The sequence below is a fragment of the Anomaloglossus baeobatrachus genome, chromosome 7 (genome assembly GCF_048569485.1).
Source record: "Anomaloglossus baeobatrachus isolate aAnoBae1 chromosome 7, aAnoBae1.hap1, whole genome shotgun sequence".
Lineage (NCBI taxonomy): Eukaryota > Metazoa > Chordata > Amphibia > Anura > Aromobatidae > Anomaloglossus > Anomaloglossus baeobatrachus.
The window spans coordinates 279,699,121-279,725,893 of NC_134359.1; the positions used below are offsets into that span (position 1 = coordinate 279,699,121).

Sequence of the window (26,773 nt, forward strand, 5' to 3'; positions counted from 1 at the left end):
CAAATTTATGAATATTTGAGAATAAAGAAGGGAATTTTGTTACTTACCGTAAATTCCTTTTCTTCTAGCTCTTATTGGGAGACCCAGACGATTGGGGTATAGCTACTGCCTCCGGAGGCCACACAAAGCACTACACTAAAAAGTGCAAGGCCCCTCCCCTTCTGGCTATACCCCCCCCGTGGTGTCACGGGTTCTCCAGTTTTAGTGCCAAAGCAAGAAGGAGGAAAGCCAATAACTGGTTTAAACAAATTAACTCCGAGTAACATCGGAGAACTGAAAAACCGTTCAACATGAACAACATGTGTACCCGCAAACAACAAAAAAATCCCGAAGGACAACAGGGCGGGTGCTGGGTCTCCCAATAAGAGCTAGAAGAAAAGGAATTTACGGTAAGTAACAAAATTCCCTTCTTCTTCAGCGCTCTATTGGGAGACCCAGACGATTGGGACGTCCAAAAGCTGTCCCTGGGTGGGTAAATAAATACCTCATGTTAGAGCTGCAAAACAGCCCTCCCCTACGGGGAAATCACTGCCGCCTGCAGGACTCTTCTACCTAAGCTGGCATCCGCCGAAGCATAGGTATGCACCTGAGAATGTTTGGTGAAAGTGTGCAGACTCAACCAGGTAGCTGCCTGGCACACCTGTTGAGCCGAAGCCTGGTGTCGTAGTGCCCAGGACGCACCCACGGCTCTGGGTGAATGGGCTTTCAGCCCTGAAAGAACCGGAAGCCCTGCAGAACGGTAGGCTTCCAGAATTGGTTCTTTGATCCATCGAGCCAGGGTGGCTTTAGAAGCCTGCAACCTCTTGCGCGTACCAGCGACAAGGGCATCGGAACGGCGTATGGGCGCCGTGCGGGAAATGTAGATTCTGAGTGCTCTCACCAGATCTAGCAAACGTAAATCATTCTCATACCGGTGAACCGGATGAGTGCAAAAGGACGGTAAGGAGATATCCTGATTAAGATGAAACGAGGATACGACCTTAGGGAGAAACTCCGGAATGGGGCGCAGCACTACCTTGTCCTGGTGAAACACCAGGAAGGGAGCCTTGGATGACAGAGCTGCCAGCTCAGACACTCGCCGAAGCGATGTGATCGCAACGAGAATTGCCACCTTCTGTGACAGGCGAGAAAAGGAAACTTCCTTCAGAGGCTCGAAAGGCGGCTTCTGGAGAGCAACTAGAACCCTGTTCAGATCCCATGGATCTAACGGCCGCTTGTACGGGGGTACGATATGACAAACCCCGTGCGGGAACGTGCGCACCTTAGAAAGACGTGCTAGACGCTTCTGAAAAAAACACGGATAGTGCTGAGACTTGCCCTTTGAGGGAGTCGAGCGACAAGCCCTTTTCTAACTCCTATTGTAGGAAGGAAAGAAAAGTAGGCAATGCAAAAGGCCAGGGAGACACTCCCTGAGTAGAGCACCAGATTAAGAAAATCTTCCACATTCTGTGGTAGATCTTAGCAGACGTGGGCTTCCTAGCCTGTCTCATGGTGGCAACGACCCCTTGGGATAATCCTGAAGACGCTAGGATCCAGGACACAAAGGCCACACAGTCAGGTTCAGGGCCGCAGAATTCCGATGGAGAAAACGGCCCTTGGGACAGTAAGTCTGGTCGGTCTGGTAGTGACCACGGTCGGCCGACCGTGAGATGCCACAGATCCGGGTACCACGATCTCCTCGGCCAGTCTGGTGCGACGAGTATGACGCGGCTGCAATCGGATCTGATTTTTGCGCAGTACTCTGGGCAAGAGTGCCAGAGGTGGAAACACATATGTGAGCCGGAACTGCGACCAATCTTGCACTAAGGCGTCTGCCGCCAGAGCTCTGTGATCGCGCGATCGTGCCATAAATGCCGGGACCTTGTTGGTGTGCCGAGACGCCATTAGGTCGACGTCCGGCACCCCCCAGCGGCAACAGATTTCCTGAAACACGTCCGGGTGAAGGGACCATTCCCCCGCGTCCATACCCTGGCGACTGAGGAAGTCTGCTTCCCAGTTTTCTACGCCCGGGATGTGAACTGCGGATATGGTGGATGCTGTGTCCTCCACCCACATGAGGATTCGCCGGACTTCCTGGAAGGCTTGCTGACTGCGCGTCCCTTCTTGGTGGTTGATGTATGCCACCGCTGTGGAGATGTCCGACTGGATTCGGATCTGCTCTCTTTCTAGCCACTTCTGGAAAGCTAATAGGGTAAGATACCCTGCCCCGATTTCCAGAACATCGATCTGAAGGGTGGACTCCTGCTGAGTCCACGTCCCCTGAGCCATGTGGCGGAGACAAACTGCTCCCCACCCTGACAGACTCGTATCTGTCGTGACCACTGCCCAGGATGGGGGCTATGACAATGAGGTGGGAATAAGCCACTATTGCAGAGAGTCCTCGGCCGTCAGGGAAAGGGAGACTTCCCTGTCCAGGGAGGTTGACTGCCCGTCCCATTGGCGGAGAATGTCCCATTGCCGTTGGCGCAGATGAAACTGCGCAAAGAGAACTGCCTCGATGGCTGCCACCATCTTCCTTAGGAAGTGCATGAGGCGCCTTAAGGGGTGCGACTGGCCTTGAAGGAGAGACTGCACCTCTGTCTGCAGTGAACGCTGCTTGTCCAGCGGAAGCTTCACTATTGCTGATAGAGTATGAAACTCCATGCCGAGATACGTTAGTGATTGAGTCGGAGACAGATTTGACCTTGCCAAATTGATGATCCACCCGAAAGTCTGGAGAGTCTCCAGCGTAACATTCAGGCTGCGTTGGCATGCCTCGAGGGAGGGTGCTTTGACGAGTAGATCGTCCAAGTACGGGATCACCGGGTGTCCCTGAGAGTGCAAGACTGCTACCACTGCTGCCATGACCTTGGTGAACACCCGTGGGGCTGTCGCCAGACTGAATGGCAGAGCTACGAACTGAAGATGTTCGTCTCCTATCACAAAAACGTAGAAAACGTTGGTGCTCCGTAGCAATTGGCACGTGGAGATAGGCATCTTTGATGTCTGTTGAGGCAAGGAAGTCTCCTCGAGACATTGAGGCAATGACGGATCGGAGGGATCCCATCCGGAACCGCCTGGCGTTCGCATGCTCGTTGAGCAGTTTTAGGACCAGAACAGGACGGAAGGAACCGTCCTTTTTTGGAGCCACAAAGAGATTGGAGTACAAACCCTCGCCCTCGTTCCTGAGGGGGGACAGGGATCACCACTCCTTCTGCTCTTAGAGCGTCCACCGCCTGCAGCAGGGCATCTGCTCGGTGGGGGGTGGGGCCGTTCTGAAGAATGGAGTCGGAGGACGAGAACAGAACACTGTCCTGTGCACGTGAGCACAATGTCCGTCACCCACCGGTCTGTGACCTGTGGCAGCTAAATGTCGCCAAAGGCGGGGGAGTCTGCCATCAACCGCGGATGCGGAGAGAGAGAGAGCTGAGATTCCTGAGGAGACCGCCTTGGTAGCGGTTCCTCCGACTGCCTTCCTTGGGCGTGATTGAGCCCGGCCGGAATCTGAGCCCGTCTGAGGTTTTGTAGCCCTTTTGCACGAGGACAATTGGGACCTGCCGGAGCTTGGGAAGGACCGAAACCTCGACTGTACTTTTAGGACAGTATTAACAGGGTAAGTCGCAGTGCAGACATTGCGGGGTTACGGACGCCTCTGCGGTACAGATGTCCCTGTGCTCAAGGCCAGCTGCGCAAGAACAGCTGAAAAGGTTAGGTTGCCTATACGGCTGTGGATGCCGGAGCAACCGACACGCCGATAGCTTCCTAGACAGATTTCAACCAGAGTCCATCTGTCTGTGAATGGCATCTTTAAGTGAAGCCCCATCTCCAGTGCAACTATGGCTCTAGATGCAAGCCTGGAGACTGGAGAATCCACCTTTGGACCCTGGGTCCAGCGCTGACCACGTCAGTGGAAAGGGATAACGTGTATCCTAAAAACGTTTGGAGAGAAGGGAATTTTGTTTACTTACCGTAAATTCCTTTTCTTCTAGCTCCAATTGGGAGACCCAGACAGTGGGTGTATAGCTACTGCCTCCGGAGGCCGCACAAAGAACTACACTTAAAAGTGTAAGGCCCCTCCCCTTCTGGCTATACACCCTCCCGTAGGAGTACGGATTCCTCAGTTTTAGTACCAAAGCAAGAAGGAGGAAAGCCAATAACAGTTTCAAAAACAAATTCAATCCGATAACAAGATCGGAGAACTTAAGAAACAACATGAACAACATGTGCACCCGAAAAACGAAACCCTAAGAACAAATAGGGCGGGTGCTGGGTCTCCCAATTGGAGCTAGAAGAAAAGGAATTTACGGTAAGTAAACAAAATTCCCTTCTTCTTTTTCGCTCCTAATTGGGAGACCCAGACAGTGGGACGTCCAAAAGCAGTCCCTGGGTGGGTAAAAAGATACCACATGAACGGGCTGTCAGACAGCCTCTTCCTACAGGTGGGCCACCGCCGCCTGAAGGACCTGTCTACCTAGGCTGGCATCTGCCGAAGCGTAGGTATGCACTTGATAGTGTTTGGTAAACGTGTGCAGACTCGACCAGGTAGCCGCCTGGCACACTTGCTGAGCCGTAGCCTGATGCCGCAATGCCCAGGACGCACCCACGGCTCTGGTAGAATGGGCCTTCAGTCCAGATGGAATCGGAAGCCCAGCAGAACGGTATGTGTGAAGAATTGGTTCCTTGATCCACCGCGCAAGGGTGGATTTGGAAGCTTGCGATCCCTTATGCTGACCAGCGACTAGGACAAAGAGCGCATCAGTACGGCGTAGAGACGCCGTGCGAGAAATGTAAATCCTGAGTGCTCTCACCAGGTCCAACAGATGTAAACCCTTTTCAAATTGGTGAACTGGATGCGGACACAAAGATGGCAAAGTGATATCCTGATTGAGATGAAAGGAAGAAACCACCTTGGGAGAAAACTCTGGAATTGGACGCAGTACTACCTTGTCTTGGTGAAACACCAGGAAGGGAGATTTGCAAGATAACGCCGCTAGCTCGGACACTCTTCGAAGAGACGTGACCGCCACAAGAAAAACTACTTTTTGTGAAAGCCGAGAAAGGGAAACCTCTTTCAAAGGCTCGAAAGGCGGCTTCTGGAGAGCAATGAGAACCTTGTTCAGATCCCAGGGTTCCAATGGCCGTCTGTAAGGAGGAACGATATGACAAACTCCTTGGAGAAACGTGCGTACTTTAGAAAGCCGTGCCAAGCGCTTCTGAAAGAATACGGATAGCGCGGAGACTTGACCCTTAAGAGAGCTAAGCGACAAACCTTTTTCCAATCCAGACTGCAGGAAGGAAAGAAAAATTGGCAATGCAAATGGCCAGGGAGAAAACCCTTGAGCCAAGCACCACGCTAAGAATATCTTCCACGTCCTGTGATAGATCTTAGCTGAGGATGGTTTTCTAGCCTGTCTCATTGTGGCAACAACTTCATGAGATAAACCTGAGGCCGCTAGGATCCAGGACTCAATGGCCACACAGTCAGGTTCAGGGCCGCAGAATTCAGATGGAAAAACGGCCCTTGAGACAGCAAATCTGGACGGTCTGGTAGTGTCCACGGTTGGCCTACCGTGAGATGCCACAGATCCGGGTACCACGACCTTCTTGGCCAGTCTGGAGCGACGAGTATGGCTCGATGGCAGTCGGACCTGATTTTCCGGAGAACTCTGGGTAACAATGCTAGAGGTGGGAACACATAGGGGAGTCGGAATTGCGACCAATCCTGAACCAAGGCGTCTGCCGCCAGTGCTCGGTGATCGTGAGACCGTGCCATGAAAACTGGGACCTTGTTGTTGTGCCGTGACGCCATCAGATCGACGTCCGGCGTCCCCCAGCGGCAACAGATCTGCTGAAACACGTCCGGGTGAAGGGACCATTCTCCTGCGTCCATGCCCTGGCGACTGAGAAAGTCTGCTTCCCAGTTTTCCACGCCTGGGATGTGAACTGCGGATATGGTGGACGCTCTGCTTTCCACCCACGTCAAAATCCGCTGGACTTCTTGAAAAGCTTGGCGACTGCGTGTTCCCCCTTGGTGGTTGATGTACGCCACCGCCGTGGAATTGTCCGACTGAATCCGAATCTGCTTGCCTTCCAGCCATTGTTGGAAGGCTCGCAGGGCAAGATAGATTGCTCTGATTTCCAGAACATTGATCTGCAGGGTGGACTCTTCCTGAGTCCACGTCCCCTGAGCCCTGTGGTGGAGAAACACCGCTCCCCACCCTGATAGGCTCGCATCCGTCGTGACTACTGCCCAGGACGGGGGAAGGAACGACTTTCCCTGTGACAATGAGGTGGGGAGAAGCCACCAACGCAGAGAGTCCTTGGCAGTCTGAGAGAGGGAGACAGTCCTGTCGAGGGACGTCGATTTCCCATCCCATTGGCGTAGAATGTCCCATTGTAGAGGGCGCAGATGAAACTGCGCGAACGGGACTGCCTCTATTGCTGCTACCATCTTTCCTAGGAAATGCATGAGGCGCCTCAGTGAGTGCGACTGGCTCTGAAGGAGAGATTGCACTCCAGTCCGTAGCGAACACTGCTTGTCCAGTGGAAGCTTCACTATCGCTGAGAGAGTATGAAACTCCATGCCAAGATAAGTCAGAGATTGGGTCGGGGTTAGATGAGACTTTGGAAAGTTGATAATCCACCCGAAACTCTGGAGAGTGTCTAGTGCCACCTTCAGACTGTGCTGGCATGCCTCTTGAGAGGGTGCCTTTATAAGCAGGTCGTCTAGATACGGGATGACCGAGTGACCCTGCGAGTGCAGAACAGCTACTACTGCTGCCATGACTTTGGTGAAGACCCGGGGGGCTGTTGCCAGACCGAAAGGTAACGCTACGAACTGTAGGTGCTCGTCGTGTATGACGAAGCGTAGGAAACGCTGATGCTCTGGTGCAATCGGCACGTGGAGATACGCATCTTTGATATCTATTGATGCTAGAAAATCCCCTTGAGACATTGAGGCTATGACGGAGCGTAGGGATTCCATCCGGAACCTCCTGACTTTTACGTGTCTGTTGAGCAACTTTAGATCCAGGACGGGTCGATACGATCCGTCCTTTTTTGGGACCACAAACAGATTGGAGTAAAAACCGTGACCTTGTTCCTGAAGAGGGACGGAGGTCACCACTCCTTCCGCCTTTAGAGCGGCCACCGCCTGCAACAGAGCATCGGCTCGGTCTGGTGGTGGAGAAGTTCTGAAGAAACGAGTTGGCGGACGAGAACTGAACTCTATCCTGTACCCGTGAGCCAGAATATCTCCCACCCAACGGTCTTTGACACTTGCCAGCCAAATGTCGCCAAAGTGGGACAGCCTCCCACCGACCGCGGGTGTGAGAATCGGAGACCGCAAGTCAGGAGGACGCCGTTTTGGCAACGGTTCCTCCGGCTGGCCTTTTTGGGCGTGACTGAGACCTCCAAGAATCTGAGCGTCTCTGGTCTTTTTGAGTCTTTTTTGACGAGGCGAATTGGGACCTGCCTGGTCCTCGAAAGGACCGATAACCAGACTGACCCCTCCTCTGTTGGGGTTTGTTTTGTCTGTGTTGCGGTAAGGAAGAGTCCTTACCCTTGGAGTGTTTGATGATTTCATCCAAACGCTCTCCAAACAATCGGTCACGAGAAAAAGGCAAATTGGTTAAGCACTTCTTGGAATGAGAATCTGCTTTCCAATGTCTCAACCACAGGGCCCTACGCAAAACAACGGAGTTGGCTGACGCCACTGCCGTGCGGCTTGTAGCGTCAAGAACAGCATTAATCGCGTACGACGCGAATGCCGTCATTTGCGAGGTCAATGGTGCTACCTGCGGGGCAATTGCACGTGTGACTGAGTCGACTCGCGCAAGCCCGGCCGTGATAGCTTGGAGTGCCCATACGGCCGCAAAAGAAGGCGCTAATGACGCTCCAATCGCTTCATAGATGGATTTCAGCCAGAGCTCCATCTGCCTGTCAGTGGCATCTTTAAGTGCCGCTCCATCTTCAACTGCAACCAAGGATCTAGCTGCAAGCCTGGAAATTGGAGGATCCACTTTTGGACACTGGGTCCAACCCTTGACCACTTCAGTGGGAAAAGGGTAGCGTGTATCTTTAAGCCGTTTAGGAAAACGCCTTTCAGGATAAGCGTGAGGTTTCTGGATTGCGTCTCTAAAGTCAGCGTGGTCCAGAAAAGTGCTTAATGTACGCTTAGGGTATCTGAAATGGATTCTCTCGTGCTCCGAAGCTCACTCCTCTACAAGAGGAGCTGGTGGGGAAATATTTAACATCTTATTGATGTTAAATATAAGATCATTAACTATGGCGTCACCATCTGGTGCATCTAGATTGAGAGCGGTCCCAGGATCAGAATCCTGATCAGTTACGTCCGCCTCATCACCCATAGATTCATCTCGCTGGGAACCTGACCATTGAGATGAATGTGAAGGCCCGTCATAGCGAGCCCGCTTAGGCTGCCCGGGGCCATCGTCCGAGTCAGAGTCTTCACCCTGAGGTGTAGATGCCCGTCCCGGAGCTTGAAGCTGAGGGGGACCAGGGGGCAATGATTGCACTGTGTCCGTGGCCTGAAGTACAGGCCTAGCTCGCAATGTGTCAAGAATTTGTGACATAGTGAGAGACATTCTGTCAGCAAAAGCTGCAAACTCAGTTCCTGTCACCTGGACAGCATTCACAGGTGGTACACCCTGGGTCACGTCCAGCAGAGGTCCCGACTGTGCAAGCGCCGCAGGGGCCGAGCACTGCACACAATGGGGGTCCGTGGAGCCTGCCGGTAGAAAAGTCCCACATGCGGTGCAGGAAGCATATAATGTCTGTGCTTTGGCACCCTTGCGTTTTACGGACGACATGCTGCTGGCTCTCTGCAATGTGAGAGAGTCTATAGCCAAAGGGCGACCAGCGCTATGTAATACCAAGTATTTGTCGAAACAAAATACTAAGAATACTACTGGCACAAGAGGGGGTGAGCCCTGAGGGCTGCTTACCGCCCGCTGAATAGCGGGATAAGAGGCTAGAATTCCTTGTCTGGGTCTCCCCGGCTCCCCTCTGCAGCTCAGCGTGTCAGCAGGAATGGCTGCCGGCGTCTGTGGAGAGGGGCGGTCCGTGGGAGTTTCCAAACAAAAGTGCGGGAAACAGTGTCCCGTCTGTGCCGACTGTGAGGGCTGGAGTATGTAAAAACGACTCCAGCCCTCAGCGCTGATGCCTTGGCCAGCGTCCCGCCCCTCTTCTGACTGGCAGGTCTGGGGGCGGGAACGAACGGAAGCAGGCCGCAAAAGCCGGGGACTCGAGTTATCAGCGCGGCCGCCGTAAAAGCGCGGGCCGCGCTGAAGTCCCCGGCGCACCACAAGTGCCAGCCGCGCCAGCGGCCGGCGCGACCGATTCCTAGAAGTGGCCAGCGTCCCGCCCCTCTCCTGACTGGCAGGTCTGGGGGCGGGAACGAACGGAAGCAGGCCGCAAAAACCGGGGACTCTAAGTTATCAGCGCGGCCGCCGTAAAAGCGCAGGCCGCGCTGAAGTCCCCGGCGCACTACAAGTGCCAGCCGCGCCGCAGTCCCAGCGGCCGGCGCGACCGATTCCCATAAGTGTGCCTGCTTCAGCGAAGCTGAATGAGGCCATGGCACAAGCGCCGCAGCGCTGATGTCCCCCGGCGCACTACAACACCCAGCATGCTGCGGTGTGGGCGCCAAATGCACGGGGACACAGAGTACCTTGAGGAAGCAGGGCCATGTCCCTGATGTACTCCGCTCCATCCAGCATCTTCTCCAGGGGCTGTAGATGGAGCACGGTCTCAGTGCCTGGAGACCGGTAAATCCCACTTCACCCAGAGCCCTGTAAAAAGGGATGGGGAAGGAATCAGCATGTGGGCTCCTGCCGCCGTACCCGCAATGGGTACCTCAACCTTACAAACACCTCCGACATACAGTGGGGTGAGAAGGGAGCATGCTGGGAGTCTGTATAGACCCTCTTTTCTTCCATCCGACATAGTCAGCAGCTGCTGCTGACTAAAAACAATGGAGCTATGCGTGCGTGTCTGACCTCCTGCGCACAAAGCTAAAACTGAGGAATCCGTACTCCTACGGGAGGGTGTATAGCCAGAAGGGGAGGGGCCTTACACTTTTAAGTGTAGTTCTTTGTGCGGCCTCCGGAGGCAGTAGCTATACACCCACTGTCTGGGTCTCCCAATTAGGAGCGAAAAAGAAAGACGCTTATCTGGTAAGCGTGATGTTCCTGGACTGCTTCTCTGAAGTCAGCGTGGCCAGAAAAATACTCAATATCTGTGTGAGATACTGAAACGGGACTTCTCCTGTTCGTCTCCTATCTCCACTGGGGGAGCTGAGGGAGAAAGATCCAACCTTCCATTGATGGACGGTATAGGATCATTCCGTATGGCGTTACCACCCGGTGTATCCGGATTGAGAGCGATGTCAGTATCAAAGCCCTGAAGAGCTGCCTTTTGGTCAAGTAGATTGCCCATGGCCTGTCTGGACTGCAAGTCTCTATATTATGACTACTCCGTCCCTGTCCATGGACAGGGTTGACAGGTGGTTTCTTTGGCCACAACTAGTAGAGACCCCGGCAGACGAAGTGCTAGAGACCCCGGCAGACGAAGTGCTACAGGGGAGCATGCACACAATGGGACGGTGTCATGAACAGCATCCCATGTAGTAAAAACAGCACTGAAAATCTGTGTTGCTTTTTTGCCGCTGCCGACTAGCTATCTAGAAGTATATAGCCAAGATTGGTGACCGTACAGTGCAATGTATAGCATACAGGCATAAAGTACAAATGACCACTGCAGCACAAGCAATACAAGCAGCATAGAAGCCTGTGCCCTGGCACCCCTGCTCTTCTGCTGCTGTATACTAGTCATCTAGGGGAATATAGCCCAGAAGAGTGACCCTACAGTGCAATGTATAGCATACAAGCACAAGTACAAATGAACACTGCAGCACATGCAATACAAACAGCAGAGAAGCCTGTGCCCTGGCACCCCAGCTCTTCTGCTGCTGTAGACTAGTCATCTAGGGGAATATGGCCCAGAAGAGTGACCGTACAGTGCAATGTATAGCATACAAGCACAAGTACAAATGCACACTGCAGCCCATGCAATACAAGCAGCATAGAAAAAAACCTGTGCCCCAGCACCCTTGGTTTTCTGCTGCTGTAGTCTAGCCATTCCAGGAGAATATAGCTAAGACTAGCGACTGTACAGTGCAATGTATAGCATATAAGCATAAACACAAATGAACACCTCAGTCGTGCAATACAAGCAGCCTAGAAAGCCTGTGCCTTAGCACACCTGCTTTCCTGCTGCTGATGTGTCGCTCCCCAAGCGGGCATATAGCGACCTATGCAGTTAAAAACAACACATGTACACACTGCAGTTATATCGTGGTCAGCACTATGTGTGCCGCTTACCGCCCGCCTATAAGCGGGTGTATGATCGCCACCGTCCTGCCTTGGTGCCGAAAGTCCGAGCTCGGACTGCAGTAATGGCTGCCGGCTTCTTCCCCAGCTCCTGTGAGGAGGGGCGGGCCGTGGGCGTGCCCCCAAGGCAGAGCGGGAATCCGGCGTCCGACAGTGTGCAGTGAGAGGGCTGGAGCATGTAAATAAGGCTCCAGCCCTCGGCGCTGCTGATTGCTCAGCGTCTGTCCCCTTCCCTGAGTGACAGGGAGGGGGCGGGAACGAAGCGGCACTAGGCCGCAGAAGCCGGGGACTGGATTTATAAGCGCCGCCGCCGTAAAAGCGCGGTCGGCGCCCAGTCCCCGGCGAACTACAAGTCCCAGCCGTGCCGCCGCTCCCGGAGCGTCCGGCGCGGTAGTTCCCAAAACACAAAGTCACTCAGCAAGGCTGCAGTGACTGTAACCCATTACTGTCCCCGGCGCACTAGCACACCCAGCAAGTCTGGAGTGTGCTGTGCCTGTGTGTACGGGGACACAGAGTACCTGTAATGGTGCAGGGCCATGTCCCTGAACGGTACTCCAGCTCCGTATCCAGCAGGTTCAAATGGGTCTGTGGATGGAGCCCGGCGTCAGAGCTTTGAGGCCGGCAGGATCCCACTTCCTCAGAGCCCCTCAGGGGGATGTGGAAGGAAAGCAGCATGTGGGCTCCAGCCTCCGTACCAGCAATAGGTACCTCAACCTTACAACACCATCCACGGGTGAGAAGGGAGCATGCTGGGAGCCCTATATGGGCCCTCTTTTCTTCCATCCGAAATAGTTAGCAGCTACTGCTGACTAAAATCTGTGGAGCTATGCATGGATGTCTGACCTCCTTCGCACAAAGCTTGAAAACTGGAGAACCCGTGACACCACGGGGGGGTATAGCCAGAAGGGGAGGGGCCTTGCACTTTTTAGTGTAGTGCTTTGTGTGGCCTCCGGAGGCAGTAGCTATACCCCAATCGTCTGGGTCTCCCAATAGAGCGCTGAAGAAAGGCTTTTTGTGCACATAGAAAAAGTCTTAGATCTTTGAGTTCAGCTCATGAAAACTGGGAGCAAAAACAGTGTTTGGTTTAGATTTTTGTTCAGTATAGTAGGAAACTAATTCACACACAATATTGAACCTGATGAGAAAAAGTGGCACCTTGCTTTAAAGGGGGGGGGGGTTATCCACAGGATGAGGGGTTACTTGCTGGGGGAGGGGGCGCATCCATGTCCAGATTGTGCACCTGGTTGACTCCGAATTGGACAGTCGGACTCTCATAGAAATGATGCTGTGATTGGGGGAGGCACTGTTTTCCATCTTTTAACCTTTTCCTCCCCTCCTTTTCAGATTTTGTCCCTATCGACCTTGAGGATTGGTGGGCTGAACGTTTTCTGGCCAATATTGAAAACTGCGAGTGAAGACCCCTTCCCACCCGGAGGAGACATCTACATCTTCATCGTTAATATGCACATTTTTGCCCTTTTCAGTAGCGTCCAAAGATCGTCCATACGATAGGATCCTACGAGGAGGCTGTGCTGATAACGTGCCTTTCCTGTGACTGCTTCTATAATGCGTTCTCTACAAGGATTATAGGTTATTGGGAAAGCACCGAACCATTAGGTACTGGTTACCGGCCTTCATGTCCTCCAGGATCCACCATGGGGAGGGAAGTATTACTGGACATTGATGGTAAAAGCCATCTCCAGAGGGAAGGGAACACCAGCAAGGTGGTACTATGCACTACAACAACCGACGATGACCTGCGCCTGTCTACAACCCCCAGCATCTATAGGCGAGGAGATGCTAAGGGTTGTAGCTTGGTATCAGCTCGCGAGCCGCATCTTGTCTCACTGCACTATAGATGGTGGAAGGGGCAAGAGTTGTACAAAACTTGACATTGAGTGATGTTGATGGACCCCAGAGGTCTCAAACGCACATTGATCCCCCTCCTGTTAGGGTCTTTCTGCTCGGGGCGAGCGGATCATTTCCCCTTGTCGTTCTCTTGTCCGCAGCACTGGGGTACAGGGTTTCTTCCTCGAGCTGTGAACCCGTGTGATGCCCTCAACGGCTCTCCCTCGTGTTGTCCTATTTCTTTTTGTATTAGAGGGATCTGTACAAAGCGGGAAATGTCTATTTTTCTAAAATAAAGTTTGTTTTTGCCTGAATTTTAAATTGGTGCTATAAAAAACAGGGTGAGAAATCTCCATAGACAGGTTTCAAAAACCATAAGATTACTTTATCTCCAGAGCTGCAATCCCAATTCTGCTGGCTGTTTGGCTGACAAACGCACTCCTGTCATTATTGGTATAAAGAGGACACTTACCAGAACGCAACTCACAAAGCGCATGCTCCGTACACACATTAAGACCGCAAAGCATGGTAGAAGATTTCAGCTCTGAAGCCATCAAAACTGTGTGGTGGAAATGGATTCACAGGACGTCACTAGTGTGTGGTGTTCTGTAAAGTGGTTCTTATCTGCTGGCGTCACTGGCACCTCTTCTCATTAGTAGGGCCATGCTCAAAATGATGCCGCATCGATGACGTCGCACATTAAGACAGCAAAGAATGGTAGAAGATTTTAGCTCTGAAGCCAACAAAATGGTGTTGGAAATGGATTCACAGGACGTCACTACTTGTGGCGTTCCATAAACAGTCTCTTCTCATTAGTAGGGCTGGGTTTAAAATTATGCCGCAACGCTGACATTGCACATTAAGACAGCAAAGAATGGTAGAAGATTTCAGCTCTGAAGCCATCAAAACTGCGTGTTGGAAATGGATTTGCAGGATGATACTAGTTTGTGGTGTTGCATAAAAAGTCTCTTATCTGCTAGCGTCATCAGTGCCTCTTCGCACTAGTAGGGCTGTGATCAAAATTATGCCACAACACTGATGTCACCCATTAAGACGGCAAAGAATGGTAGAAGATTTCAGCTCTGAAGCCATCAAAACGGTGTTGGAAATGGATTTGCAGGATGTTACTAGTTTGTAAACCGCCTCTTCTCATTAGTAGGGCTGGGCTCAAAATCATGCCGCGACGATGATGTTGCCCCGAGCCTACAAATCATAAGAGGCGCTGGGCTTATGCAGGGCTCACGTCTACAGAGTACCGATGTGACCACTAGACCATTGTCTTGTCAATTTATTTGCTCATCTGAAGTTGGAAAGTAATAAATATCTGCAATATTATTTTTTTTCACCTATATTACAAGCTGTTATCTTTCCGTGTAAAACTGTGCACAAATAAAAATATACCCGTTTTGTGTACACAGCTCCTATGCAGACCTATGTGTTGTCACGACGACAGACTACAATGAAACCCCAGTGTAGTCAGATTCATAGTTACTCCATTTTTTTTTTCTAATCTTTATCAGTCTGGATTGTTTGTAGTCTGCACCCATGGAGACACATTAATCCGCACAGAAGCTGTAAACACAAAAAAAGGTACAATATATGATCCTTGGTTAATTTTAAGACAAAATATTAAAATAAAAGTTGTCAATAAGACTTTTATTCCCACCCTGCCTATCTCAAGAGCGATACGAGACATTAGACCCCGTCCTTGGTTTCAGGGACGCCGGGATTTTCCCATAAGAAAAAAAACATGATCAGAAGTCGGCGGCTTTCAAAAGAGCAGCATAAATAAGATTTATTGAGTTTTTACAATCTTGGAGCAGTGTTCCAAGGACGAATGGACCTGACAGCATCGCACACATTGTTCCCTGGCTGTCCGCACAAAAAAACAAGCTTTGGGGGGGGGTGGGGTGTGGTTAGTTTTGCAACGAGGGTCACGTCAGTGCCGACAATGCTCGGCTGTCCGTATACATTCACTTTTTAGCCTTATGATCTTCTCCTCCAAGGCTAAGGGGTTAAATATTAACTAGCGCTCCCTAGGTTGAGGCTGACATTCCTTAAAGCTCCGGGGCACGCAGCGGAGGAGCCAGAAGGCACTGCGGGAGTGACGCCACCCGACAGTGGTTGCATTGACGAGTCCATTGGTTTAGTATTCAGAATTCCCTTTAAGTGTCCGATTTTATTATTAAAAATTAAAAAAAAAAAATTTGCATTCTTTCAAATCGTGATTTCCATTCAAGCAATACAAAGAAATAGGGCGATCATTTCAATCATGGGGTAGTAGCAGATCCGTCAGTGCCTCGGACGTCTAGTCAGTGGTAGACCTTGATTTCAGTGCAGTCGCTCCCTGGATAGGAGAGTAATGGAGTCCGGGAGGGGGGTTGGTGGTGGGCATCAAAGTCAATACACGGGGGGGGCTTGTATGAACGAAGGAGGCACTGGAGGAGATTGGTCATCAGCATAGGGATGGAGACAATGGTCATCATGGACGGATAATCCTTCCTGAAATGGTTAGACCGACGTGGACGGGAAATGTGGCTCTTCCACTAAAGGACGGTACAAAGTTTGGATGTCAGAAGACGGAGAAAGTGGTCAAGAGGGCAAACGAAGGACGGTAGTCAACGTCCATTCAGCGTCTGCGGTCCATGGAGACAGTTCACAATCTTTGTGGAAAGTTCTATACTACGACCACCTCCGGCGGCTGCTGGAAGTGGCTGAAGCTCAGGAACACTTGCTCCAGGGAGATCTGGCTCACGCAGTAATCCTCCAGATCAAACTTCTCTTTGGCTTTTTCTAACGTTCCAAACACCTGGGAAGAAAAAAAATGGAGAGAAATGGAGAACGATCCCGAAATATGGAGCAGATAAGAACATAGAAATAGGTCTGAACCTAGATGCAAAAAAACATATTAGGGTATGTACCCACGATCAGGAGTCAACAGTCCTGGACACAGCAGGTCCGGACCTGCAGGGCCGCAAGTCTCCTCCGCAGAACAACGCAGCTGCTCATACCCACGATAAGGGTTCTGTGCGCTGCGGTCTCTCGCTTGTGTTCCCCCTACGGAGGACGCATGCGAAGCTGCAGCAAACAATTGACATGCTGCGGTCTGGAAAGACGCACCGCAGGTCAGATTTTGCTGTGGAAAAAACGAGCACAGTAGGCACGTGATTTCTAGAAATCCATCCACTGTGCTTTTACTGTGTAACGCACGTTTTGGACACAGCTGAAGCATGCTGCGTCCAAAACGTTGCAAACACTGATTGTGGGCACACACCTTTACAGAAATGAACCAGAACGGAATCTTAAAAGGGAACCTGTCATCAGATTTTTACCTATTAAACTAAATGAATCCCCTTCTGCAGCTCCTGGGCTGCATTCTATGAAGGTGCACCTTGGCCCTGACTCCCCTTCCAGACTCCAAAAGTAACTTTATAAAACTTGGCCGTTAGGTATGCTTATTACCTTGGTTGGCAAGATGGGCGGGCTAATTTTCTGCTCCTTTATCCCCCTCCTTCCTTGATTGACGGGATGACACCTCAGTCATCCTCCTCGTCGCATTTTTAAATCTCGCGCCTGTGCAGTTAGGTCGGCTCGCGCAGGCGCAGTTCACTCTGCCATATCGCGGCCAGAGCAGAAAACACAGCTGCCCTAGCTTGCGCAGGTGAGCTAAATGTGCAGGCGCGAGATTATGGGCGGGTTCGAGCATGGCGCTGGTGACGTCGGCGCTGTGCATGACCTCACCAGCGCCATGCTCGTACCCGCCCATAATCTCGTGCCTGCGCGTTTAGCTCACCGGCGCGACTGAGGGCAGCTGTTTTCAGCTCTGCCCGCGAAATGGCAGAGCGAACTGCGCCTGCGCGAGCAAACCTAACTGCACAGGCGCGAAATTTAAAAATGTAACGAGCAGGATGACGGAGGCGTCATCCCATCAATCAAGGAAGGAGGCAGGAAGAGAAAATGAGCTCGCCCATCTTGCCAACCAGGGTATTTAGCATACCTAACGGCCAAGTTTTATAAAGTTATTTTTGGGGTCTGGAAGGGGAGTCAGGGCCAAGGTGCACCTTCATAGAAAGCAGCCCAGGAGCTGCAGAAGGGGATTCTTTGAGTTTAATAAGTAAAAATCTGAAGACAAGTTCCGTTTAAAAGATCCAACATAAACGGAGTCAAGTTAGAAAGGATAAAAAAAGAACAGAAAAAAAACAAAAAAAAAAAAAAACAAACATATTACAGGCACCAACCACACTATTGTTTGGCATGCACGGCCCCATTGGTGAACTAATGAACGTCTTACCTGCGCCCAACTCAGATCCTGGTTTGTTATATGGTAATGGACCATACCCTGGTGCTCGTGCTTTAGTTGGCTGCCTGCATGAGAAAACGGAGAATTTAATGGGTAGCACTACTATCAAGATGGGTAAATCAGGTCAGCTATCAATTACAAAGCAAAAAACAAAATAAAAATTGTGGTTGATGGCAAACACCACTAGAGGGAGCTAAGTGCATACAGATGTATACAGCGTTCATCGAGATCTGTAGACGTCGTCATGTGCGGATTGCCCCCTATTGTTGGTCAAAGAAGCAGATTTTTTTTTTTAATAACTTCATTTTATGAACCACGTAAACAATTAAAGAGGACCAACCACCAGGATTTTCCTGTATAAACTAAAGCCAGTGCTATACTGGCACCATCATGCTGGTTCTATACATACCTTTAGATGTGAGATCGGATGTATAGTTTCTGAAATACAGGGAAGTAAAGTTTGTGAAATGCACTGTTATTTGATTGATAGCAGCTACAGAATATCTAATATATGGGTCGTATTTTGCTAGTTATTCCCGCCCGTCTGCCTGCCTGTCCTTCCTCCCCCTGTCTTTGTTATTACAGGGGGAGGAAGGACAGGCAGCAGACAGGGGCGGGAATAACTAGCAAAACCCGACCCACCTATTAGATATTCTGTAGCTGCTATCAATCAAATAACAGTGCATTTCACAAACTTTACTTGCCTGTATTTCAGAAACTATACATCCGATCTCACAATTAAAGGTATGTATAGAATCAGCATGATAGCGCAAGTATAACACTGGTTTTAGTTTATATAGGAAAATCCTGGTGGTTGGTCCTCTTTAAGATGTTATCCAGTGTTTGACAATCCCTTTAAGAGCTCAGTCTACCATAGAAGGTACTAAACGAAGAGATGAAGGTTCTTGTTGAAGCACTGCACCCAGACGTTGAGGCAGGTGAAGATAATCTGATTGATTGGGGGAGGGGTTGACAGCAGCCAAAAAGGAATCACGCTTTTCCCAGAGGAGTCGACCATTTTACTCTGAGGAGCTCTCAGGATTTTTCTTTTTAGTTATTAAATATTAAAATAAGAATTCCTCACCTATTCAAGCCCCAGTGATGGTGGTCTCCAACGCTTCATGTCCATAATTCACATGACCACTGCAGATAATCACTGGCCTCAGCAGTAATTTGCTGGAGCGGTCACATGACTGATGGATATGACGCCATCAGTATAAGACCAGCGAAGAAGCCCTTTAACCTTTTGATTGGGTTCCTGGAGATGGGTGAAGACGTGACTATACGACGCCCCGAGTCTTGTGTATGGGAGCTCTGCAGGAATGGAGACATTGATCTAGGGGTATATTGACACTTACCTGGGAAGACTGTCTCCACAAAATCTTTAAAGGCAACCAGATCCTCCCCGCCTCTAGACGTCTTGGCTAGTAATGTGTATCCACTACCAAATTTGCATTTCAGGTGCTGAGGACTGCCCAGGCACTTCAGCTGACCGTTCACCATTATGGCGAGCCGCGTACAAAGAGCTTCACACTCCTCCATGCTGGAAGACATCAGGTGATAAGAAACAAGTCTTCTTCCCAATTTCCCTTCCTATCTCCACACACAATGGCGTCTCACCTATGTGAGGTGATGATCACAGCCTTGCCGCTCTCTCGCGTTCTGGTCACCGCATCCCACAGGAGTCTTCGGGCCACCGGATCCATTCCAGTAGACGGCTCATCCATGAAGATGACTGGCGGACCACCAATCAGAGCAATGCCAGCACTGAGCTTCCTCTTGTTTCCACCACTGGGAAGTATGGGAGAAAAAAAAAAAGAAAAGAAGATTTTTGTGTACTCACTGTAAAATCTTTTTCTCTGAGCCTCCATTGGGGGACACAGGACCATGCTGTGTCCCCCAATAAGGCGAGAGAGAAAGGAAGATTTTTGTGTACTCCCTGTAACATCGTTTTCTCTGAGCATTCATTGGGGGACACAGCATGGTCCTGTGTCCCCCAATAAGGCGAGAGAGAACATATGTTCCTATTCTAGGAAGAAAAAGGAAACCAAAACATACGAGACCACCCAGCCATTCGACCTACTTACCTATACGCCCTGACTAGTTTATTAGCATGAGGTTCCAGGAGAAGCCCCCGCAGCATGTTCTCCACGCAGCTATTAATGTAGATCTCTGGGACCCCCCGCAGGCGTGCATACATGCAGAGTGTCTCCCGACCGGTCATATGGTCAAGTAAGGGGTCAAACTGTGGACAATAGCCGATCCGCTGCTGAGCCTGCGAAAAGGAAGGAAGTATGTAGGGAAGGAAAGAAGACCACCTACGGAAATAAGATTTGGTCTTGGCAACTCCCACTCACCTTCTTAGTGCTGTGTAGGATGCTGTGTCCATCGATGTAGGCGTCCCCAGAGCTGACGCTTTCATCTCCAGTCAGCATCCGGAACGTGGTCGTCTTACCAGCTCCATTAAAGCCAAGAAGTCCAAAGCATTCTCCACGGCCCACGGCCAGGGATATGCGGTCAACGGCAAGAAGGAAAGCGCGCCGGCCATACACCTGCAGAATGAAAAACACAATCAAAAGGGTACTCCAGACAACGTTTCAAGGCCGTGGTAGGTAGAGATAGTGAGCATGGTGCCCACCACTCCATGCCCTCCCTGCCCTCACCCTAGACTCCCCAGCTCTGATGTTTGGGGGGTCCCATTACTAAGATTCAGCTTATGGATGTCAAGATCTCAGTGGATCTAACATTTCTCATTTAGACTAGTAATAAAAATTAGAAGAGGTGGGAACCCCAATTATTCCCCACCAAGTCCTCTTTCCTAGATGGACTATTGGCATTGCTCTTCATAGAGATAACTGAGCTCTGTTATTATGGACCCCTTTGTACAATGGGGTCCCTCCTTTTTACTTTCATGACCTAAGTTATAGCCACCAGAACGGACCTTGCTAAGTTCCCGGATAACCAGGGGGCTACTAAGTGTTGAGGGCTGCTCCACCGGAGACTCCAACACCTTCTTCCTCTCGTCGGCCACATCCCGGTCCTCTGAGGGGGTCACAGGAGACTCGGGGAGCGAAAACTGAAAAAGATGGAGACACACGGCAAAGGATACAGTTAGGTTAATACACGCAAAAGATTAAGAAAAAAAATCCAAGATGAAATATCATAGAAGCGCGAAACCCTTCCTAAAATCCATACCCAGCGACGACGCCTGAATCGGCAAAGCTGGCAGAGGACCTGGCTCTCGATAATAAACAGGAGACAAAGGAAGACCAAGCCCTGGACGGCCATAGAGGTCAAGTAGCGTCCCACTCCCGGCGAGGAGAAAGAGTAATAGTTGGTTTGATAGGTGATATCTGGAAAGGAAAAGTAACGAGTTGGGATGTAGAGGGAGATGAAATAGGATAGTATTATTTTGTATTATTATGCCCAATAAAAAATTACAGACGGCACTTTAAGCCTAAAAGATAAATGCCATTGAGCGTCCATGATTGGTAGGTCCCGGGCACACGTCCTAGTGACCAGGACAGGTGCATAATACCTGCCCACTGTGCATGTGTTCCAGTAGGTAACTGGAAACATGACCCCAATGATGCTGGTCATCCCCCAATGCAGAGGTGGACGATGCAAGAAGACCATTTTAATGGTTTATATAATAAAACGACAAGTTAAAGCCTAAAAGGTGACATGGACCATTAAGAAGTCACTTTCCAGACACGAGCTGAACCCCGCAGCCATCCTGGATCAGTCCTGACAGTGATCTCCAGGGTCGTGCACGTTACTTACTCAGTTTCTTGCAGGCGAGTTCAGATATTGGGACAAATGAAAAGCAGAATTCCAAGAAATGGTAATTTTGGTAGAAGTCACTAAACGATCGTCCTAGGCAGTAATTGGGGAGCACCAAAAATACGAGGTCCAGAGTGTGAGATAGGTCCACAAGACCGAGGGCTGCAGAAAATAAAGAAGTAACGGGTGAGAAAACACAAAAATGTCTATCACCTTCATAATGATAAGATCCTCTGGCGATCACTGGCTCATAATAAGTCTGACAGCAGCAGCAGGACAGGGCAGGTGGTATTACAAAGGATGGAAAATGTTCTACATGGCCAGAATGACGGACCACCGACTCGCCCAAAAGCCCGCCATACACAATTGTTTAAAGTCCGGACAATTTTGATGGGTTCTGTTGACAACCTAATGTGGGGTCTCCCCTCTCCCCTGACAGCTGAACATGCATGGGGAATTTAAAGGGTTTATCCTTTGAAAACAAGTTATCACCTGTCTACAGAATAGTTGATAACTTGCCGATGGGTGGGTGTTCAACCCTTGGGACCAGGAGGTGACATCAGTTCCCGATCGGTGGGTGTTCAACTGTTGGGACCAGGAGGTGACATCAGTTCATTATCGGTGGGTGTTCAACCATTGGGCCCAGGAGGTGACATCAGTTCCCTATCGGTGGGTGTTCAACCGTTGGGACCAGGAGGTAACATCGGTTCCTGATCGATGGGTGTTCAACCGTTGGGACCAGGAGGTAACATCTGTTCCCGATCGGTGGGTGTTCAACCGTCGGAACCAGGAGGTGACATCGGTTCCCGATCGGTGGGTGTTCAACCGTTGGGACCAGGAGGTGACATCAGTTCTCGATCGGTGGGTGTTCAACCGTCGGAACCAGGAGGTGACATCAGTTCTCGATCGGTGGGTGTTCAACCGTCGGAACCAGGAGGTGACATCAGTTCTCGATCGGTGGGTGTTCAACCGTTGGGACCAGGAGGTGACAACAGGACTTTTTTTTTTCCCCTCTTGTTATAAAATAGAGCAGCAGGTCAGACACCAACCACCAATTCATTCATTCTCTATGGGAAAAAGCCAAACGCAGCACTCGGCAGCCCCAGAGGGAATGAATAGAGCGGCGGTTGGACATGTGCTCTGATGCTCCATTCTAAGAGGGATAGAAATGCCCCGTTTTACCAATCGATGCGGATCCCAGCAATAGGTTATCTATCTTGTGGATAGGGGATCACCCCTTTAAACAATGGGAAACCAAATAATTGGCCTCTCTGGCAAGAACGTGCACTATTGGGTTTATGTAGATCGACATTGTGCAGCCAGGGCAATTCTCCTACCTGGGATGCTCATGATGGTGACGGACAAGAAGGTGGCAGTGCCCGACAGAATGTTGAATATGGTGAGCCGGGTGTATGCGGTGGCGGTGGAGGTGAACAGAAAGCTGAACAAGTACATAAGAGGAATGACGGCCCAGCCGTAGAGGAGCAGCATCAGCATCACGTCCACGAGGTGGTGTTTATCCGTATACGCGCGCACCCCAAAGGCCTGGAACACCACCTGTAGGTAAAACGAGGGCAGAGAAGGTGACGTCTACCACTCCATCTATCACCTCCTATCCGGATATAGTGGACTGTGCCGTATAGGGGTCACTTACCAGCATGAGTACGCACGGGATTAGGAAGTTCAGCAGATCCCAGGTGAGTGCAGACAACCAGTAACTGAAGGAAGACGCTCCGCTCACAAACTGCACATGCTTCGACTTCACCGCCCTCTCCCCAACCAGCAACAGGGAAAAGGTGCTGGCCAAAGACGCCATTCCATATAGAAGATTAATGGCGATGGCGAAACCCGTCTGACCCCTGCAGAAAACAGCAAAAGCTTTTATTAAGCTCAGCACATTATATATTTAACAACAACCACCCCTTTGAAAGAAGGGAATTTTGTTACTTACCGTAAATTCCTTTTCTTCTAGCTCCAATTGGGAGACCCAGACGATTGGGTGTATAGCTACTGCCTCCGGAGGCCACACAAAGTATTACACTAAAAAGTGTAAGGCCCCTCCCCTTCTGGCTATACACCCCCCGTGGGATCACGGGCTGCTCAGTTTTAGTGCTAAAGCAAGAAGGAGGAAAGCCAATAACTGGTTTAAACAAATTCAATCCGAAGTAACATCGGAGAACTGAAACCGTTCAACATGAACAACATGTGTACCCGAACAAACCAAAAATCCCGAAGGAAACAGGGCGGGTGCTGGGTCTCCCAATTGGAGCTAGAAGAAAAGGAATTTACGGTAAGTATCAAAATTCCCTTCTTCTTCGGCGCTCCATTGGGAGACCCAGACGATTGGGACGTCCAAAAGCAGTCCCTGGGTGGGTAAATTAATACCTCATGTTAGAGCTGCAAAACAGCCCTTCCCTACGAGGAGGCAACCGCCGCCTGCAGGACTCTTCTACCTAGGCTGGCATCCGCCTAAGCGTAGGTATGCACCTGATAATGCTTGGTGAAAGCGTGCAGACTCGACCAGGTAGCTGCCTGGCACACCTGCTGAGCCGTAGCCTGGTGCCGTAATGCCCAGGACGCACCCACGGCTCTGGTAGAATGGGCCTTCAGCCCTGATGGAACCAGAAGCCCAGCAGAACGGTAGGCTTCAAGAATTGGTTCCTTGATCCATCGAGCCAGGGTGGATTTGGAAGCCTGCGACTCTTTACGCTGACTAGCGACAAGCACAAAGAGTGCATCCGAGCGGCGCAGGGGCGCCGTGCGGAAAATGTAGATTCTGAGTGCTCTCCCAGATCCAACAAATGCAAATCCATTTCATATCGATGAACTGGATGAGGCAAAAGGAAGGTAAGGAGATATCCTGATTGATATGAAAGGGGGATACCACCTTAGGGAGAACTCCGGAATCGGGCGCAGCACTACCTTGTCTAGGTGAAACACCAGGAAGGGAGCTTTTGGATGACAGCGCTGCTAGTTCGGACACTCTCCTAAGAGACGTGACCGCTACCAGAAAGGCCACTTTCTGTGAAAATCGAGAAAGTGAACATCCCTCAGAGGCTCGAAGGGCGGCTTCTGGAGAGCAATTAGTACCCTGTTCAGATCCCATGGGTCTAACGGCCGTTTGTACAGAGGGACAATGTGACAAACCCCCTGCAGGAACGTGTGTACCTGAGGAAGACGTGCTAGGCGCTTCTGAAGAATACAGATAGCGCTGAGACTTGTCCTTTAATGGAGCCGAGCGACAACCCTTTTTCCAAATGCAAATGGCCAGGGAGACACTCCCTGAGCAGAGCACTAAGAGAAGAATATCTTCCACATCCTGTGGTAGATCTTGGCAGGCGTCGGCTTCCTAGCCCGTCTCATGGTGGCAATGACGTCTTGAGATAATCCTGAAGACGCTAGGATCCTGGACTCAATGGCCTCACAGTTAGGTTCAGGACAGTAAGTCTGGCCGGTCTGGTAGTGCCCACGGTTGGCCGACCGTGAGATGCCACAGATCCGGGTCCATGACCTCCTCGGCCAGTCTGGAGCGATGAGGATGGCGCGGCGGCAATTGGAGCTGATCTTGCGTAGCACTCTGGGCAACGGTGCCAGAGGGGGAAACACATAGGGTAGCTGGAACTGCGACCAATCCTGAACTAAGGCGCCTGCCGCCAGAGCTCTTTGATCGTGAGACCGCGCCATGAAAATCGGGACCTTCTTGTTGTGCCGAGACGCCACTAGGTCGACGTCCGGCATCCCCCAGCGGCTACAGATTTCCTGAAACACGTCCGGGTGCAGAGGTCATTCCAATGCGTCCATACCCTGGCGACTGAGGAAGTCTGCTTCCCAGTTTTCTACGCCCGGGATGTGAACTGCGGATATGGTGGATGTCTTTCACCCACATGAGGATCCGCCGGACTACCTGGGAGGCTTGCCGACTGCGTGTTCCGCCTTGGTGGTTGATGTATGCCACCGCTGTGGAGTTGTCCGACTGAATTCGGATCTGTTTGCTTCCCAGCTACTGCTGGAAGGCTTGCAGGGCAAGATATACTGCCCAGATTTCCAGAACATTGATCTGAAGGGTGGACTCCTGCTGAGTCCACGTACCCTGAGCCCTGTGGTGGAGAACGACTGCTCCCCACCCTGACAGACTCGCGTCTGTCGTGACCACCGCCCAGGATGGGGGTAGGAAGGACTTTCCTTTTGACAATGAGGTGGGAAGAAGCCACCACTGAAGAGAGTCCTTGACCGTCTGAGAAAGGTAGACGTTCCTGTCTAGGGACGTCGACTTCCCATCCCATTGGCGGAGAATGTCCCATTGAAGTGGACGCAGAAGAAAACTGCGCGAAAGGGACTGCCTCCATTGCTGCTACCATCTTTGCTAGGGAGTGCATGAGGCGTCTTAAGGGGTGTGACTGGCCTTGAAGGAGAGACTGCACCCCCGTCTGTAGTGAACGTTGTTTGTCCAGCGGAAGCTTCACTATCGCTGAGAGAGTATGAAACTCTATGCCAAGATATGTCAGCGATTGGGTCGGTGTCAGATTGGACTTTGAAAAGGTGATGATCCACCCGAAACTCTGGAGTGTCTCCAGCGCAACGTTCAGGCTGTGTTGGCATGCCTCTTGAGAGGGTGCTTTGACAAGTAGATCGTCCAAGTAAGGGATCACAGAGTGACCCTGAGAGTGCAGGACTGCTACCACTGCTGCCATGACCTTGGTGAAAACCCGTGGGGCTGTCGCCAGACCGAAGGGCAGGGCTACGAACTGAAGATGCTCGTCTTCTATAACGAATCGTAGCAAACGCTGGTGCTCTGGAGCAATCGGCATATGGAGATAAGCATCCTGCTATCTAATGATGCTAGGAAATCTCCTTGAGACATTGAGGCAATGACGGAGCGGAGGGATTCCATCCGGAACCGCCTGGTTTTCACGTGCTTGTTGAGCAGTTTTAGGTCCAGAACGGAACGGAAGAGCCGTCCTTTTTGTGGCACCACAACAAGATTGGAGTAAAAACCGTGAACTTGTGCCTGAAGGTAACAGGGATCACCACTCCTTCTGCCTGCAGAAGGGCATCGGCTCGGTCGGGAGGTGAAGAATCGAGCCAGAGGATGAGAACAAAACTCTATCCTGAACACGTGAGACAGATGTCTCTCACCCACCGGTCTTTGACCTGTGGCAGCTAAATGCCGCCAAGCGGGAGAGTCTGCCCCCGACCGCGGATGCGGAGAGAGGGCTGAAAGTTATGAGGAAACCGCCTTGGTAGCGGTTCCTCCGGCTGCCTTCTTTGGGCGTGAGTGAGCCCGCCAGGAATCTGAGCCCCTCTGAGCCATTTGAGTCATTTTGGACTAGGAATTGGGACCTGCCCGAGCCTGGAAAGGACCGAAACCTCGACTGTTTGATCTGGGTTGGAGTAAGGACGAATCCTTACCCTTGGACTGTTTGATTTCATCCAATCGCTCACCCAACAGTCTGTT

General features: G+C 51.0%; 2 protein-coding genes across 2 annotated transcripts in view; one reads left to right on the plus strand and one right to left on the minus strand.

Moving 5' to 3' along the window:
* Positions 1-13,549, plus strand: part of MCRIP2 (MAPK regulated corepressor interacting protein 2) — a 30,588-nt gene extending 17,039 nt beyond the window's left edge. The window contains exon 5 of the mRNA XM_075318237.1: positions 12,732-13,549. Coding sequence (XP_075174352.1) covers positions 12,732-12,802 — 71 coding nt within the window. The 3' untranslated portion in view covers positions 12,803-13,549. The remainder of the gene's footprint in view (positions 1-12,731) is intronic.
* A 1,455-nt stretch (positions 13,550-15,004) lies between these two features.
* ABCA3 (ATP binding cassette subfamily A member 3) overlaps positions 15,005-26,773 on the minus strand; it is a 37,464-nt gene continuing 25,695 nt past the window's right edge. Inside the window, exons 21-31 of the mRNA XM_075318236.1 lie at positions 22,973-23,177; positions 22,656-22,875; positions 21,319-21,480; positions 20,731-20,888; positions 20,477-20,611; positions 19,893-20,087; positions 19,623-19,810; positions 19,156-19,326; positions 18,894-19,078; positions 17,527-17,600; positions 15,005-16,044 (exon numbers count right to left, since the gene is read on the minus strand). Coding sequence (XP_075174351.1) covers positions 15,913-16,044; positions 17,527-17,600; positions 18,894-19,078; positions 19,156-19,326; positions 19,623-19,810; positions 19,893-20,087; positions 20,477-20,611; positions 20,731-20,888; positions 21,319-21,480; positions 22,656-22,875; positions 22,973-23,177 — 1,825 coding nt within the window. The 3' untranslated portion in view covers positions 15,005-15,912. The remainder of the gene's footprint in view (positions 16,045-17,526; positions 17,601-18,893; positions 19,079-19,155; positions 19,327-19,622; positions 19,811-19,892; positions 20,088-20,476; positions 20,612-20,730; positions 20,889-21,318; positions 21,481-22,655; positions 22,876-22,972; positions 23,178-26,773) is intronic.